General features: G+C 36.1%; 1 protein-coding gene across 1 annotated transcript in view; it reads right to left on the bottom strand.

Moving 5' to 3' along the window:
- Positions 1–9258: 9258 nt before the first annotated feature.
- Positions 9259–13528, bottom strand: part of PDE11A (phosphodiesterase 11A) — a 98883-nt gene continuing 94613 nt past the window's right edge. The window contains exons 19-20 of the mRNA XM_053471748.1: positions 10660–10743; positions 9259–9684 (exon numbers count right to left, since the gene is read on the bottom strand). Of these exons, the coding sequence (XP_053327723.1) occupies positions 9481–9684; positions 10660–10743 (288 nt within the window). The 3' untranslated portion in view covers positions 9259–9480. The remainder of the gene's footprint in view (positions 9685–10659; positions 10744–13528) is intronic.

A 13528-nucleotide genomic window follows, 5' to 3' on the forward strand; every position in this document is an offset into this window, starting at 1 on the left:
ATAGAAAAAAAACTTGTATTTATATGGCAAATAGGGAAATGAAAAATATGCAAATCTATGCCCATGAAAGCAATTGTATTTGTTTTATATAACAAATTTAAAATTCATCCTCCAATGAAGTTAGAGGCTATGTATGTTTGTATGTATATGAGCATTAATGTGTATGTGAGCACGAATGCGTGTATAAGTGTATGTGAGCATGGTTGTATATGTATAAGTGTATGTGAGCCAAGCAGGGCCCTCTTCACCTAATGTATCGGTTTGTCTTAGTCTGTCAATTCTAGTCTTGTCATTCCCCTTGAATATATGTATTGTATGAAGCTCTGTGTAAAATGTTGGAGCTATATAAATAAAATAAATATAAATAAAAGATAATAATAATAATCATAAAGTGTATGTGAACATGAATCTTACAAGCAAAAATGTGAGATGGAATGTGTGTATTATAATGTGTGTACGTATGTATAAGTGAGTATGTGTAAGTGTATGTGGTAACGTATAAAATTGTGTGTATTTAGATATGTGTGTCATAGTGTATGTTGCAAGGGCCAAATAAGGTACAGACAAGCTGTTTGGGGGCAATGATGGCACAGGCAAGCTGTTTGGGGGAATGGTGGCACGGACAAGCTGTTTGGGGGAATGATGGCACAAATAAGCTGTTTCGGGGCTAAGATGGTACATACATGGTGTTCAGGTGTTAGGATGTCACAGATAAGCTGCCTGGGGGAAAGGTGGCACTCACAAGCTGTTTGAGAGCAAAAGTGGCACTGTGCTTGCGGAAGTTGGAGGCACTGAGGCACTGTGATTTTTAGTTACGGCTCTGGCTCCACATTAAAGCTACCAAAGAGTGCTAGAGCATAATGAGTAGGTATACTTGTTAAAGCTGCAGATGTCTTAAAATGGCTTAAAATCAAACAGTATATTTTATTTAATGCTTGTATGCATAAGCATGTCACCAGAATCAGGAATCTGCACACACACCACAGGAACTCAGGTGCTTAGCTGTGCCAGGAAGGGCCAGCTCCCCAGTAAATCAAAATAGAAAAAGGCTCCAGGCACTCAAGGGTTCCACTCAGGCAGGTTTATTGAAGGAGAAGGACAACAACGTTTCGACCTCACGATGAGGTCTTTATCAAGTTAACCACACAAGCTTGTCACCATCAGTGGAACCACCTAGTTTCAACAAAATGTAAAAAAAAAAGTCCAATTTTAATGAGCCAGTGTTAAAATTACCATGTATCTTCCCCCAAAAAATCGTGGCATTTAAATAATTTAAATACTAGCATTTGAAGTACCCATACAGTGTCTATCTTAAAAAATGTGCCCCTCCCAAATGTGGCCTTTTATCCCCCAAACAACCCGATGAACCCATGCATGGATGGTATGTTGCCGAACACATATTGGGGTGTTTGTCAGTGACAAATACCAACGGCTGTAAACTCTTACCTAAATTACAATAATAAAAAAAAAATGACTACCACAAACACTGAGAAAGGTTGGTGGTAGAATAAGTTCTTGGAAAGTGTTAAAGTAACATCATTTGAAATACGCTGAGGTGTTTTGTTTTAAAAGAAAAATATGATGTGATGGGGTAAATTAAATTGGCTGGGTTCAAAGATGTCCCAAAAAAGGGCTCAGGCAAGATGATCAGATGGTAAAATTCTAAATTGAAAAATCCCAAATCCCTCATCCCAAATGTGGTCCAGACCCCCCTGAGAACTCTTCGCACCCACTGCAGGTTGAATACAGGTACTGCATTAAACCATGCAAGTCAGCGTTCCCAGCTGTCTAGTCACCATGTGAAAAAACAATTCCTATAAAAAATAATTATATGGGGAACCATCCAGTTCAAACAAAATGTAAAAAAAGGTCAAGTATATATATATGTGTATATATGTGTATATATATATATATATATATATATATATAACAAAAAATAATACTACAAACTAGAAAGGCTAGTAGTAGAATTTGTGCTAAAATGCCAGCATTTGAAATCCCCTAATTTTCAAAAATATATGGTTTGCTATGATTAAATTGAATTGGCCGGCTAAACGTGTCCCAAATAGGACATGGGGACATGATTACCAGATTTTGGTTTTTAAATAGCAAAACACTACTTGTACATATTGCCCTATAACTTGCATAAAACATTGGATATTTCTAAACTCAGGACAAATTGTAGAATCTATTTAGCAGGTTTCTTTCACTAGCTTTTGTAGATGAATAAAAGATTTTTCAAATAAAAGTGAGATTTTTTTTATAGGAAATTAGATATGATAAAAAATAATATCTGAATAAAGCCCTTCTTGTCCCAAAAAACAATATATAATTTGTGTGGGCACAGTAAATGAGAGAGAAGAAAATTACAGCTAAACATGAGCACTGCAAAAATGTTAAAACAGCCTTGGTCACAAAGGGTTCAAAAATAAAATAACAGCCTGGGGTTAATATATCTTTTTGTCAAATTGCATATTGTTAGTTTTAATTGTGCTAATAATGTTATGTTATTTCTTACCTTCTCCCCTGTCTAAATAACATAACATTTCTTACACTATATAAATAAACGTAATGTAAAGGCCCTTCTGCGTGAGTCAAATTTTTTGACAATGTATTGGAGAAGACCCATCTGCTTTTATACAAAGCACAAGACTGGGGCCTTATAGAAAGCTTAAAAGCAAAGGGACTGACTGTACCCATTCACAGCAAAATGCAATTCAATTACAATTTGTCATATTTTGCAATAGGTTCCTCTTTACCTTTCAGGTACCCAATCAACAAGCAAAGAAAACGTGGTTACGGTTTAAGCATTTAAAAGGATTACAGCATACTATAACAATGTGCAGGTTAAATTAAGAGTAAACACATGGAGGGAACATGATTCTGCCAATGGTTAATATCTTCCACAAAAAGAACTAAAGAATGCCATTATGAAATTGATGATTGGTTTGGGGGGAGGGGGAATTAGAGGATTGGACTGTCATACGTGATTTATGTACCCTGCCTTTTCACTTCTGCACCCCAGCCTGTGGTGACAAAATGGGTTTTCTTTCTACAGAAAATGAGCATAAGAGATTACGGTGAAAGGGAAAAGAATGCAGGTCCCTTGAATGCACCCTGCAAAGCTGCATTGTCTTGATATTTAATTAATAAAGCAGCTGTAACACGGAAAGTGGAATGGGAAAAATACCATCCGTGACAGAACATTTTTTTAAGTCAAATTATACCAATAGTAAAGTAGGAATTTTTAATAGCCATAAGGTGTTTGCTACAAACTGTTAATTTACATAAATGTTCACAAATATTGTCTGCCGCCCAGTAAGCTACTATATATGATTTATTTTAATGCGTTTTATGATTCTTATACAGAACACATGATTTTAGCACATTAACAGACTCAAAGCACAAAGAAGATATGTGCTACAATGCCAACCGCTTCAAGTTTTTTAATCAAATACATGCATTTGTATGGATCCCCTAGTTTAACTCCTGGGATTTTTTTTTCCTCTGGGAGGCTGGGACCTTTTCAACAAGTTCTGTTTAACCACGAGCAACAAAACAAACTTTGACTTTACCCATGGAAAAGTATGCATTGTTTTTTTGTCAGAATCTAAAAAGCAAAGATCTCATGCTGAGAAATTTGCACAGGTAAACCAAAAACGTGCGCCTCTTTGGGGGATAACTATACCTAAACACCAAAATAATCACCACTATATATTCCCTAAAGGCATACACCATGCAGATTTCATGGTGTATTTCTATGTGGCCCACTGCAACCACAAATCTAACGAAGATTTTTTTTTTTTTTGAACCTACCGTTTCACATGTCTGACATGTTTTGGTATGAATGCTCCATGCTGGGCTACATGGACCAACAAAGGAAACACACAGAAAAAGTATCTCCCATTAGCCTTGAGCACATAGGTACCATGTGAATGGTATAAAACAGTCACAAGAGACCCAAATCATGAACCACTATCATGCTACTTCATGAGTTAACTGGGGCTTGGCATAGAATGGGTTAAGGGATTTGACTGTATGGCTCAGTTCATTAACATTTGTTTACACCTTTCCCTTTGGAGCTAGAGCCCAATATGAAACTTGATTACACTACACATGCCTTGATTACCTCTGAAGGGTGAAGGGCCATACATTTGGCTACATACCAATGTGGGGTGGAGACAGGGTATAATGATTGAGCAAGTAATGTCTAAAATATGATGAGTGCATAACTTTTGGGCCCCATCATACATTATGTCACTATGCATGCGATGTGCTGGTTTCAGGGAGACCAAATCTGTAGGTTCCTCGTCAGGAGTTAAAGGGCCGTGCGATCGACTCTATTGGTGCTATTCTCTGGCATCAACCAATTGGAGCCAAAGCCGCTGCGTAGTGCGTACCGGGTTAAGAAGAAAATGAACAGGAAGAATGCACACGAATATTCGCCTGAACTGAATACAAAGATTTTTTCCCAACGAAGAAGAAGACGAACATGAAGCGTCTAGTTTTTACACCTGTCAAATGATCATTGTTTTTGACAGTTTCAATTATTTTGTTATTGAAAAGTCTCATGGATTAGAAGAAAATTAATATTTTATTATAGGTTTAGATACTTAATGCTCGTCTGCACATTTCTGCTACATCAATATGCCAATTCTCCAGCTTGGTCATGTAAGCCAATAAATCCTGCCCACTGGTGGTAAACTGGGAAAAGACAAAGAATTTAAGATAATTAATCTTCTCACATTCAAACAGATGTTTCTTTATGCATGAGGATACGAATTGTAATACACTATTTTTCATGTTTCCTTGTTCAATTGGATGCACACACCTTCACATCCATTTTTTTGTGTATTACTGGGTTTTATGGAAGAAGGTAGAAATTACCTTTTTTTTCTTCTAATCCCATATTTCTGTATTTTATTTGTTGAATGTATTCATGTTCATTTTCTTATGAAAAATAATTAATTTTAAAATTAAAATAATTAAATTATTAAAATAATTGAAGTTTGTAGAGAGGCACACCAAAAAAACTCCTCTTTTAGTATAGACTGGTGCAACATTTCAGAGCTGACCCCTATAGTAAAGCTCTCATATCCAAACAATATAAAAAAATAGGATAAGGAGGCGCACATAAAAGATAATATGTAAAATCAGAATACAGTATTTACTCGATTATAAGACGACCTCCCAAAATTTGAATATTAATTTAGGGGAAAAAAAGAAAATTATGAGATATAATTGAGTGTTTATCTTTTATTCACTTGTGTTTATATTGCCCAGATTCTGTATGATTCTGTAAGGATCTGAGTGACTTAGACAAGGGCCAAATTGTGATGGCTAGACGACTGGGTCAGAGCATCTCTAAAAACGCAGCACCTGTGGGGTGTTCCCGGTCTGCAGTGGTCAGTACCTATGTAAAGTGGTCTAAGAAAGGAAAAGGGGTGAACCAGCGACAGGGTCATGAGTGGCCAAGGCTCATTGATGCACATTGGGGAGAAGGCTGGTCTGTGTGGTCAAATCACACAAGTGAGCTACAGTAGCTCAAATTGCTGAAAAAGTTAATGCTGGTTCTGTTAGAAAGGTGTTAGAACACACAGTGCATCACAGTTTGTTGTGTATGGGGATGCATAGCTACAGACCACTCAGGGTGCCCATGCTGACCCCTTCCCACTGCCTTAAGAGCCTATATTGGCATGTAAGCATAAGAACTGGACCACGGAGCAATGGAAGACGGTGGCCTGGTCTGATGAATCACCACATTTTCTTTTACAACACGTGCCTGTGCGTCGCTTACCTGAAGAATATATGGCACTAGGATTCATCCATGGAGGACCTACCTCGCAACTTACAGAATTTAATCGTTCTGCTGCTAACGTCAGCTGTACCACAGGACGCCTTGAGAGGTCTAGTGGAGTCCATGCCTCGACGGGTCAGGGCTGTTTTGGCAGCAAAAGAGGGACCTACACATAATGTTATGGCTGGTGGGTGTATGAACCCAGATGCAAGGAGAACCAGAAGAACAACACCCTGCAGCTGACAACCAGAGGTGGAACTTCACTGCTGCCCCTGCCATTACAGAGCACATTGATTATTCTGGTATATCATATAATTTGCCCAACCTTAAGTAGAGCCTATTCTCCACATGTTACATGTTTTTGGGACCATTACCACTAAGAAGTAGTGTGCTCTGTGGATAAGTCACATAAATTGTGATTATGACCAAAAAATGCAACAAAAGGCCAACATATAGTGTAATTCAGTTATTTATTTCTGTGAGATAAAAGTAAAAACATATCTTGAAATTTCATTTTGAAAACATGCTGTTTAAAACCAAAGACTGATTTAGAAAAAAACCCCAAAAACTACAGGTGAACTGGCATAAATCTGGATTGAAGTTACTCAAACGAAACAAAGCAGAGACATCAGATCTTAGGACTGGTCACTATTTGTGACTCTAAATAATGTTACAAGGGAAATAAGTGCATTTTAAACTTGTGCATGCTGTACATGTGCATCACGAGTAGAAATATACATACAGCCTTATATACCCATAAAAAACAATACTGTTATAAAACGAGAAGATGCAGTTTTGAACATGCAGAACTGAACAGACATTGAAACAAAATATTTAAGGGTCAAAAAAGATTATGTGAGATAAATAAGCATACACTGCATATTGTGAAATCACTAGGGCATCCTGTCCTTTTTATTTTCAATAACACCCATGTTATATTGTGATGTGATCTATTAAATGTTTTCTTAAATCATGTGAGAAAGGTCTTCAATTTCTAGGTCACACTCGAGGACACATATTCAAATATTGAAACTTATGTGGCTTAGTTTTACGTCCAAAAAAACGTCACACTGGAATGAATTCACTCAAGCATCATTCTTTAGGACATCTTCTATAAAATCAATTGCCAAAGCTATATACACTTCTTTCAATAAAGGCTTTTTAACGTATCTCACAACCTATTTATTAATAGATATGTAAGAAAAGTAAACAATCTTTAATTTACACTAATCCATGAGATGGTCTCATTCAGGAAAAAAGCAAGGGCCTTAATGTTTAAATAAAATGATATAAAGCTAACAGCTTCACACTACTTATCTATATATATATATATATATATATATATATATATATATATATATATATATAGCTGTTACAATTAATTAGGCACTGCTGGTTGCAGAATTTAAATATGCCCAGCTACACATTACGTTTGCATAAAAATATAGCATGTGGTCGCAGATAGACAACCATCAGCCGCACTTCATCAGGAATCCTGCTGGCCTAAAAGTGCCAGCTACCCCATCATTGAATGATACTTTGTTTTAAAAGTGTGAAGAACAAAAAGATCATACTTTAGCTCATGGGTTGACTAGACAAAGCCTATCGACCAAACTGGGCGGTTTATCAAGTTTCGAATTACAAATAACATCAGAAAAACTTTTCCAGAGCTTAGGACATATATGCTTTCAGAGTGTTTTAAACTTTTACATCTATCTAAAAGAGGCTGTATGTAATCTCTTAACCCTATGATACTGGGAATAAAGAGCGCTCTAACCCGCTACTCACATAAAAAGCCTCTCTAACTCTCTAACTTCATTGAAGGTGTTATGAGTTGAAGTTTAACAGCATCTTGAATATTCATGTACTACTGCCCAACCTTGTGGTAATATATACTTGATTTAAAAAGACTACCATCCTTCAAACAATTCCGATGTCTTAGCTGTATGTGTTACCTAACTGAAATTAATCTATACAAAGTGACCTTTTCAAGCCATTTTTCTCTTGGTTTCTCCAAACCAAATTTTTCCTTATTTAAAACTTTAGTTCAGTTGTTACTAACAATGCTATAGTGCATGCCATGAGCACTAAATGATTTTGAGATTTGCTTTTGGAAAAGAGCTTGTACCTATAAACTGAAATTATATTGGTACGGGCATATTCTCATTCATTGTTTTAATTTGTATAATAAGCACAAGCTTGCAGTATAATTATAGTCCTGTAACTGTACTCAGTATAGTTGAAATGGTATAATGAATGATTTGAGGCAGCCATTACTGTGCTAGTTAAACCATAGGGGAAATTTGGTGGCAAAATAGAAGCCCACAGTGCAGGAGATGCCATGCCTAACAATGCTAAGAACAAAGGGATTTTTAAAAAGGTAGTAAGTAATGAAGCACAGGATTCATGAGTTCCCTAGAGTACCAAGGACAATCATTTACAGGATGCCTAATACTTGCCTTCTAAAAAACCTAACTTTTCTAAAGTATCAAATTTAAGTTTTCATTGGTCTCACAGCAATGTGATGTTAGAAACATGGCTGATTTTTTTTTTGGAGGAACAGATCGTACAAAAATATTCAACAGGCAAAATGAGGTAGTTAGAGTTTAGTCCAGTGCAATTCTGCACTTATCCCTACCTGACCGAATATAAACAGGGGTTGGATGATGCACAATATTATACATAAAGAAAAAAAATGGGAAGAGTGTTAAACTTTATTGTGTGCTTAGCAATTTGTAAAACTATAAAGATAGGGAATAATATCACATATTACTATGACATATAACATGATAATATTCCAACAGCATGACCAATACATCTCCCATCCCCTACGATACTTAATCATAAAGTGAATATATTCTAACCTGTAAAGAACGGGCATCTTGAAGATTACCACAAATTTGGGCAGGGTGCTTGAAAAACTGTAAATAGACAAGTCACTTCCATCATCTTTGCATTACTTTATACAATCAGAAATGTATATGAAGTGATTTTGAAAAACAACAATAACTAAATACAACTAAAATCAGTCAATATGAGATTCTAGACTATAAGGTTCCAAACATTAAACTGGAAAAAAAAACATTTTAAAAAGCCTATTTTTTAATACATGCCTTGTATTTTTCTGCATAGTTTGTTTGGTCTTTGGACAGTTTGGAAGTAAGCTGCTTTTGTAGTGTTTTTTTTTTGCATTCACAAATTTTAAGCAGAGAAGCAAAATAATGCAAAATAAACCAAGGAACAAGGTTGAAAAGGAAAGCAAGCAATTCATACAAAAATAAACACCGCACAGAGCAGGAACAATATTTTCATATAAATACATGGGAAAAGCAAACTAAATAAAAATATGCATTTTTTTCAGCACATTTTTATATTTAAGGATTATATTGTACATTGCAGTAATCGTGGTGCATTCCGTGATTGTAGTTGAGTTTATGTCTCATCTTTTGCACAGCAACAGTAAATGGTTTTAAAAACATGAGTAACCAACTTATTCAGACTCGCCACCGCATGTATCTTCACAATTCCCTTTTCTTCATCTTAAATTCGCTGAGCCTCCAAACCATGGCAAGGATGTATTCTCCTTTTGTAAAAGCATAGCTGTGGTAACGTAAGTGACCAGCTGCGCTTATACCAGCCTATTAAGATAATTATCACACATGGGCTGAAACAGATTTGCAAGCTTAAGTCTTCAAATGACTCTCTAAAGCTGACTGTGGAGACGAAGATGGAGTGGGCAAAGAAGTACAAGGAGAAAGAGAAGTAAATGAAGAGGAAGGGTCTCCTTGAGATGCTAGTATTTTTTGATGCATTTCTTCCCACTTGGCTCTGTTTGCAACAACAGATTGTAACATGGGGTTAAGTTTTCGATTGATCTTCACCAGGGACTGCAAAATATAAAGAATATAGACGGTTTAAGATAACAGCTCTACAATAGTATTTCCTGCAATATTGTCACAAAGCATGCTAGTATAGGTACAAGTCTCGTTATTTGGAAAACAATCCCCTTTCATCTGCTTTATTTTTCCAATATTTAAATTTCAAACATATGTTGCAATAAAATTTCTTTTTGTCTTTCTCTGTTTATAACGTGATAATGTTAGTAGTTTTATAACATGGAATTTTATGAACTTAAAACTTCATATCTTCAAAATTCAAAGAAAAGCTGAACTTTTGTAAAAAAGTATATAGTTCCTTTGGGTAAAGTGAAAACGTTTCCTATGGATGGATTTCTTAATTTCATTTTGTTCTTTTCAGTTATTATAACTTTTATTAATTTTGTTTTTTAATTATATAAATATAATGAACAAATTTAATTTCTACCCAGATAGGTATGCAAAAAAATGCGATGATATGTTTTAAAAGGATTTGTAGTTTGAAATAATGTTATATTGCTTTGTATGAGTTTTAGTTCATATCCAGGGGTTCTGAGGAAATTAACGCATGCTCCTTGAATTTGAGCTCTGGGAGATTAATCAATGACTACTGAGTAACAATTTAGTACTCTTGTAAAAAATCTAATGCCACATTTACATACCTGGGAGCTTTCTGGCTCGGACTAACCAGAACCCTCCCTCTGCTGGTGAAACCTAACATGTTCCCAGCCATGCACATTTAATTACAAAAAAATTAAATTCAATAGGTGGAACAGTGCCTTTAAAATACAGAGCTGCATCTAAGTAATTTCAATACATTATGGATTACATACAATTATAATATTATAATAAAATTGAAAGGTATGGGACAGGTATACTGTTTCATACATTTATGAAGTTTGATACTTCTTTTTTAGACAACAGATTCACATACTGTAGCTTTATTTTAAAAAAAATGGTCACATGGATAGGTGGTGTACAACATACCTGATAAAGAGGCAAACAAATGTTGTCTATCCATTCTAGTTGTAATCTGGGAAGCTCATCTTTTCTATTTCGATCAAAAATCGCCTGGTAAAAAAAAATATATATATAAATAATTTTTTTGTGTTCCTAGAAAACAATACATATGGTAAAGGATACTAAAAGCTTATGTAAAAGCCTCATTTATTCCATAAAGCATCATGCAGATAACTGTAATTCACGGAACAAGCAAATTACCCCCATCTATTACTTCAAAGAATAGTTATATATCATTTTATCTCCTTTATTCACACTTTAATTAGCTTTTAAAAATAGTCTGTATTTACTTGACTTGTGCATTCATATTCGGGCGAACATGAAAACGAACACGAAGGGTGCGTTTATGTTGTTCAGCCCGAATCCCGAAGAAACAAACATCGCAGAGGCAAAACATACAAGAACACGAAGAATCAGGCAACCAATAGAGTCGCTTGTATGGACCTTTAACTCTTGGAGCACGGAGACCAATGCCTAGAGTCGGCGTCAGGAGTTAAAGGTCCATACGAGCGACTCTATTGGTCGCTGGCAGGGAGCTCCTTCATTGGTTGATGACAGAGGAGCTCCCTGCCGGCGACCAATAGACTCACTTGCACAGACCTTTAACTCCATGAACCTCTGAAGGCCAAGTTCAGCCATCAGGAGTTAAAGGTCTGTACGAGCGACTCTATTGGACCAGTGGTCTCCCCAGGCTGAGTTTGGGCATCAGGATTTTAAAAGTCGTTACGAGCAACTCGATTGGTCGCCGGCAGGGGGCTCGTCTGACATCAACCACTGAAGAGCAGCTGCACTTCATTGGTAGATGACAGAGGGCGCCCCTGCTGGCGACCAATAGAGTTGCTCATCCAGACCTTTAAAATCCTGGCACCAAAGCTGCTGCAATGCATTAACTCCATATTAACCCCTTCTAAAAAAAAACTAAGAAAAAAAACAAACACGAAGAATGCACACAAATATTCGCCCAAACCGAACACAGGAACGGGAATATGAAGATTTTTTTCCCACAAAGACGAACACGAACATGAAGAGTTGGCTGGCGTCCAAGTCTAGTATTTACTAAAGACTACTCTGAGTGAACTAAGCCCATCTAAAGAGGAAATATCTCTTCAGCGATACAACATTTTGGACCTGGGCCCAATGGAAAGGCAATACAAAATGCGATGGGAGCTTCGCATCTGGATTTGACTGTATACAGGGCATAGCTAAGGTTCTCATGATGCTGGATATAACAAATATGCGCAAACACTTACAGCCTACAGTAAAGATTAAAGAGAGGATACCTTTCAGACAGCAAAATAGAAACCAAAAAACTAAAATATTGAATGTAGTTTGAGTTCACTTCCAGGATTTCAGTTTTAATTATAAAACAAATTATATTTACACACCATTCAAATTACATGAACAATTATGTTCATGGTGGAAGATCACATGTTCAGAAATGTTTTAAAACTTTTAACACTTTAACTTATCATTAGCAACAGGCGGATGGGAGTGAGAGATTAATTTATCTACCATACTCTGTCAAGTGTCAAGTAGTCTAGTGCAGAACATTTACTGGGATGGGATGGCTTGGAGAAGCTGTACAGATATAGTTTATTTTATTGATTTACTGGGACTGCAGCAGAAGTTTGCATTTTTATGTAATATTTATTTTAGGACTGCTAAATTTTTTATATATTTTTCCTATTTTCCTATTAAGTTATGATTCAGCAATACACTTATACTGCAAGCAAAATCTTTTTTTGGATAACACAAAACTTCCTTACACTGAAGTGGTCAATTCTTGTTGTTTTCTTCTAATATTGGGGGAATTTGGTCATACCATATGGCTGGATGTGTCTGTCTGCCACAAAGATACACTGAACCCCCACATTTTAGTAAAAAAAATTGATCCTCCAGAGTACTCTTGGGTGATCGGTGCTTGTCTACCCTGTGCCCTGCCTCTGCTGCTGTTGTGGCTTAATCTCCTTCCTTACTCTAACTGATGAATTATTTAATTTTTTGAATACCGGGGAAGTTTCCTTTTTTAAATGGCTGGATGTGTCTGCCTGCCAATGCATTTCCTGTGCCATATGCTGCCTCTGTGGCTTAACCCCTTAATGACAAAGCCTGTACATGTACGGGCTCAAAATGCATTGTTTTCAATGGTCCTTAAGGGGTTAATCTCCTCCCTCATATTAGGGATTTATTTTTGTTCTTTTTCCTAATATTAGAGGGACATTCAGTTATGTATTATATGGTTGAATCTGTCTGTCTGTCTGTGCCTGCTTTGTGCCGTGCCCTGCCTCTGCTGTGCATCAATCCCTTTTCTTACTCTGATGGATCAATTCTTTAAAGTTTTTTTCTAATTATGTGGGAAATTTTGTCCTGTACCATAAGACTTAATGTGTGTATCCATTGGTGTAGTGTTGTTGCTGGCGGTGGTCCTGCAAAATTGAGGCTGGATGTCTTCTTAAACCTTGAAAGTTGAGTCCTTAAGGGGGTAGGAACTTAACCCTTTAAAAATACCTCTTTAGATTTTGCTTCCAAAACTAAACCATGCACATTGAGTAATCAATCAGTAAAATGAATTCCATTCACGCAAATTGTTTGTTCCAATTAATGGACATTTTTTACAATACTAAAGAAAGTACTCAATCATTTTTAGATTTAGTCAGTAGCTAACTACTGACTGAACAAAACTACTGCAGACATTTAGGAATGATATGAATTATGTTATGTTGGAAACTAAGCTAAATAAGTAAATTTAGACTTACAATATGCACAGGAATTTCTCAGAGAGCAAAAGGATTTCTCCACTGGTAACAATATAAATTAATATATGCCATTCCCCATA

Source organism: Spea bombifrons, chromosome 7, assembly GCF_027358695.1.
Source record: "Spea bombifrons isolate aSpeBom1 chromosome 7, aSpeBom1.2.pri, whole genome shotgun sequence".
Taxonomy (NCBI): Eukaryota; Metazoa; Chordata; class Amphibia; order Anura; family Pelobatidae; genus Spea; species Spea bombifrons.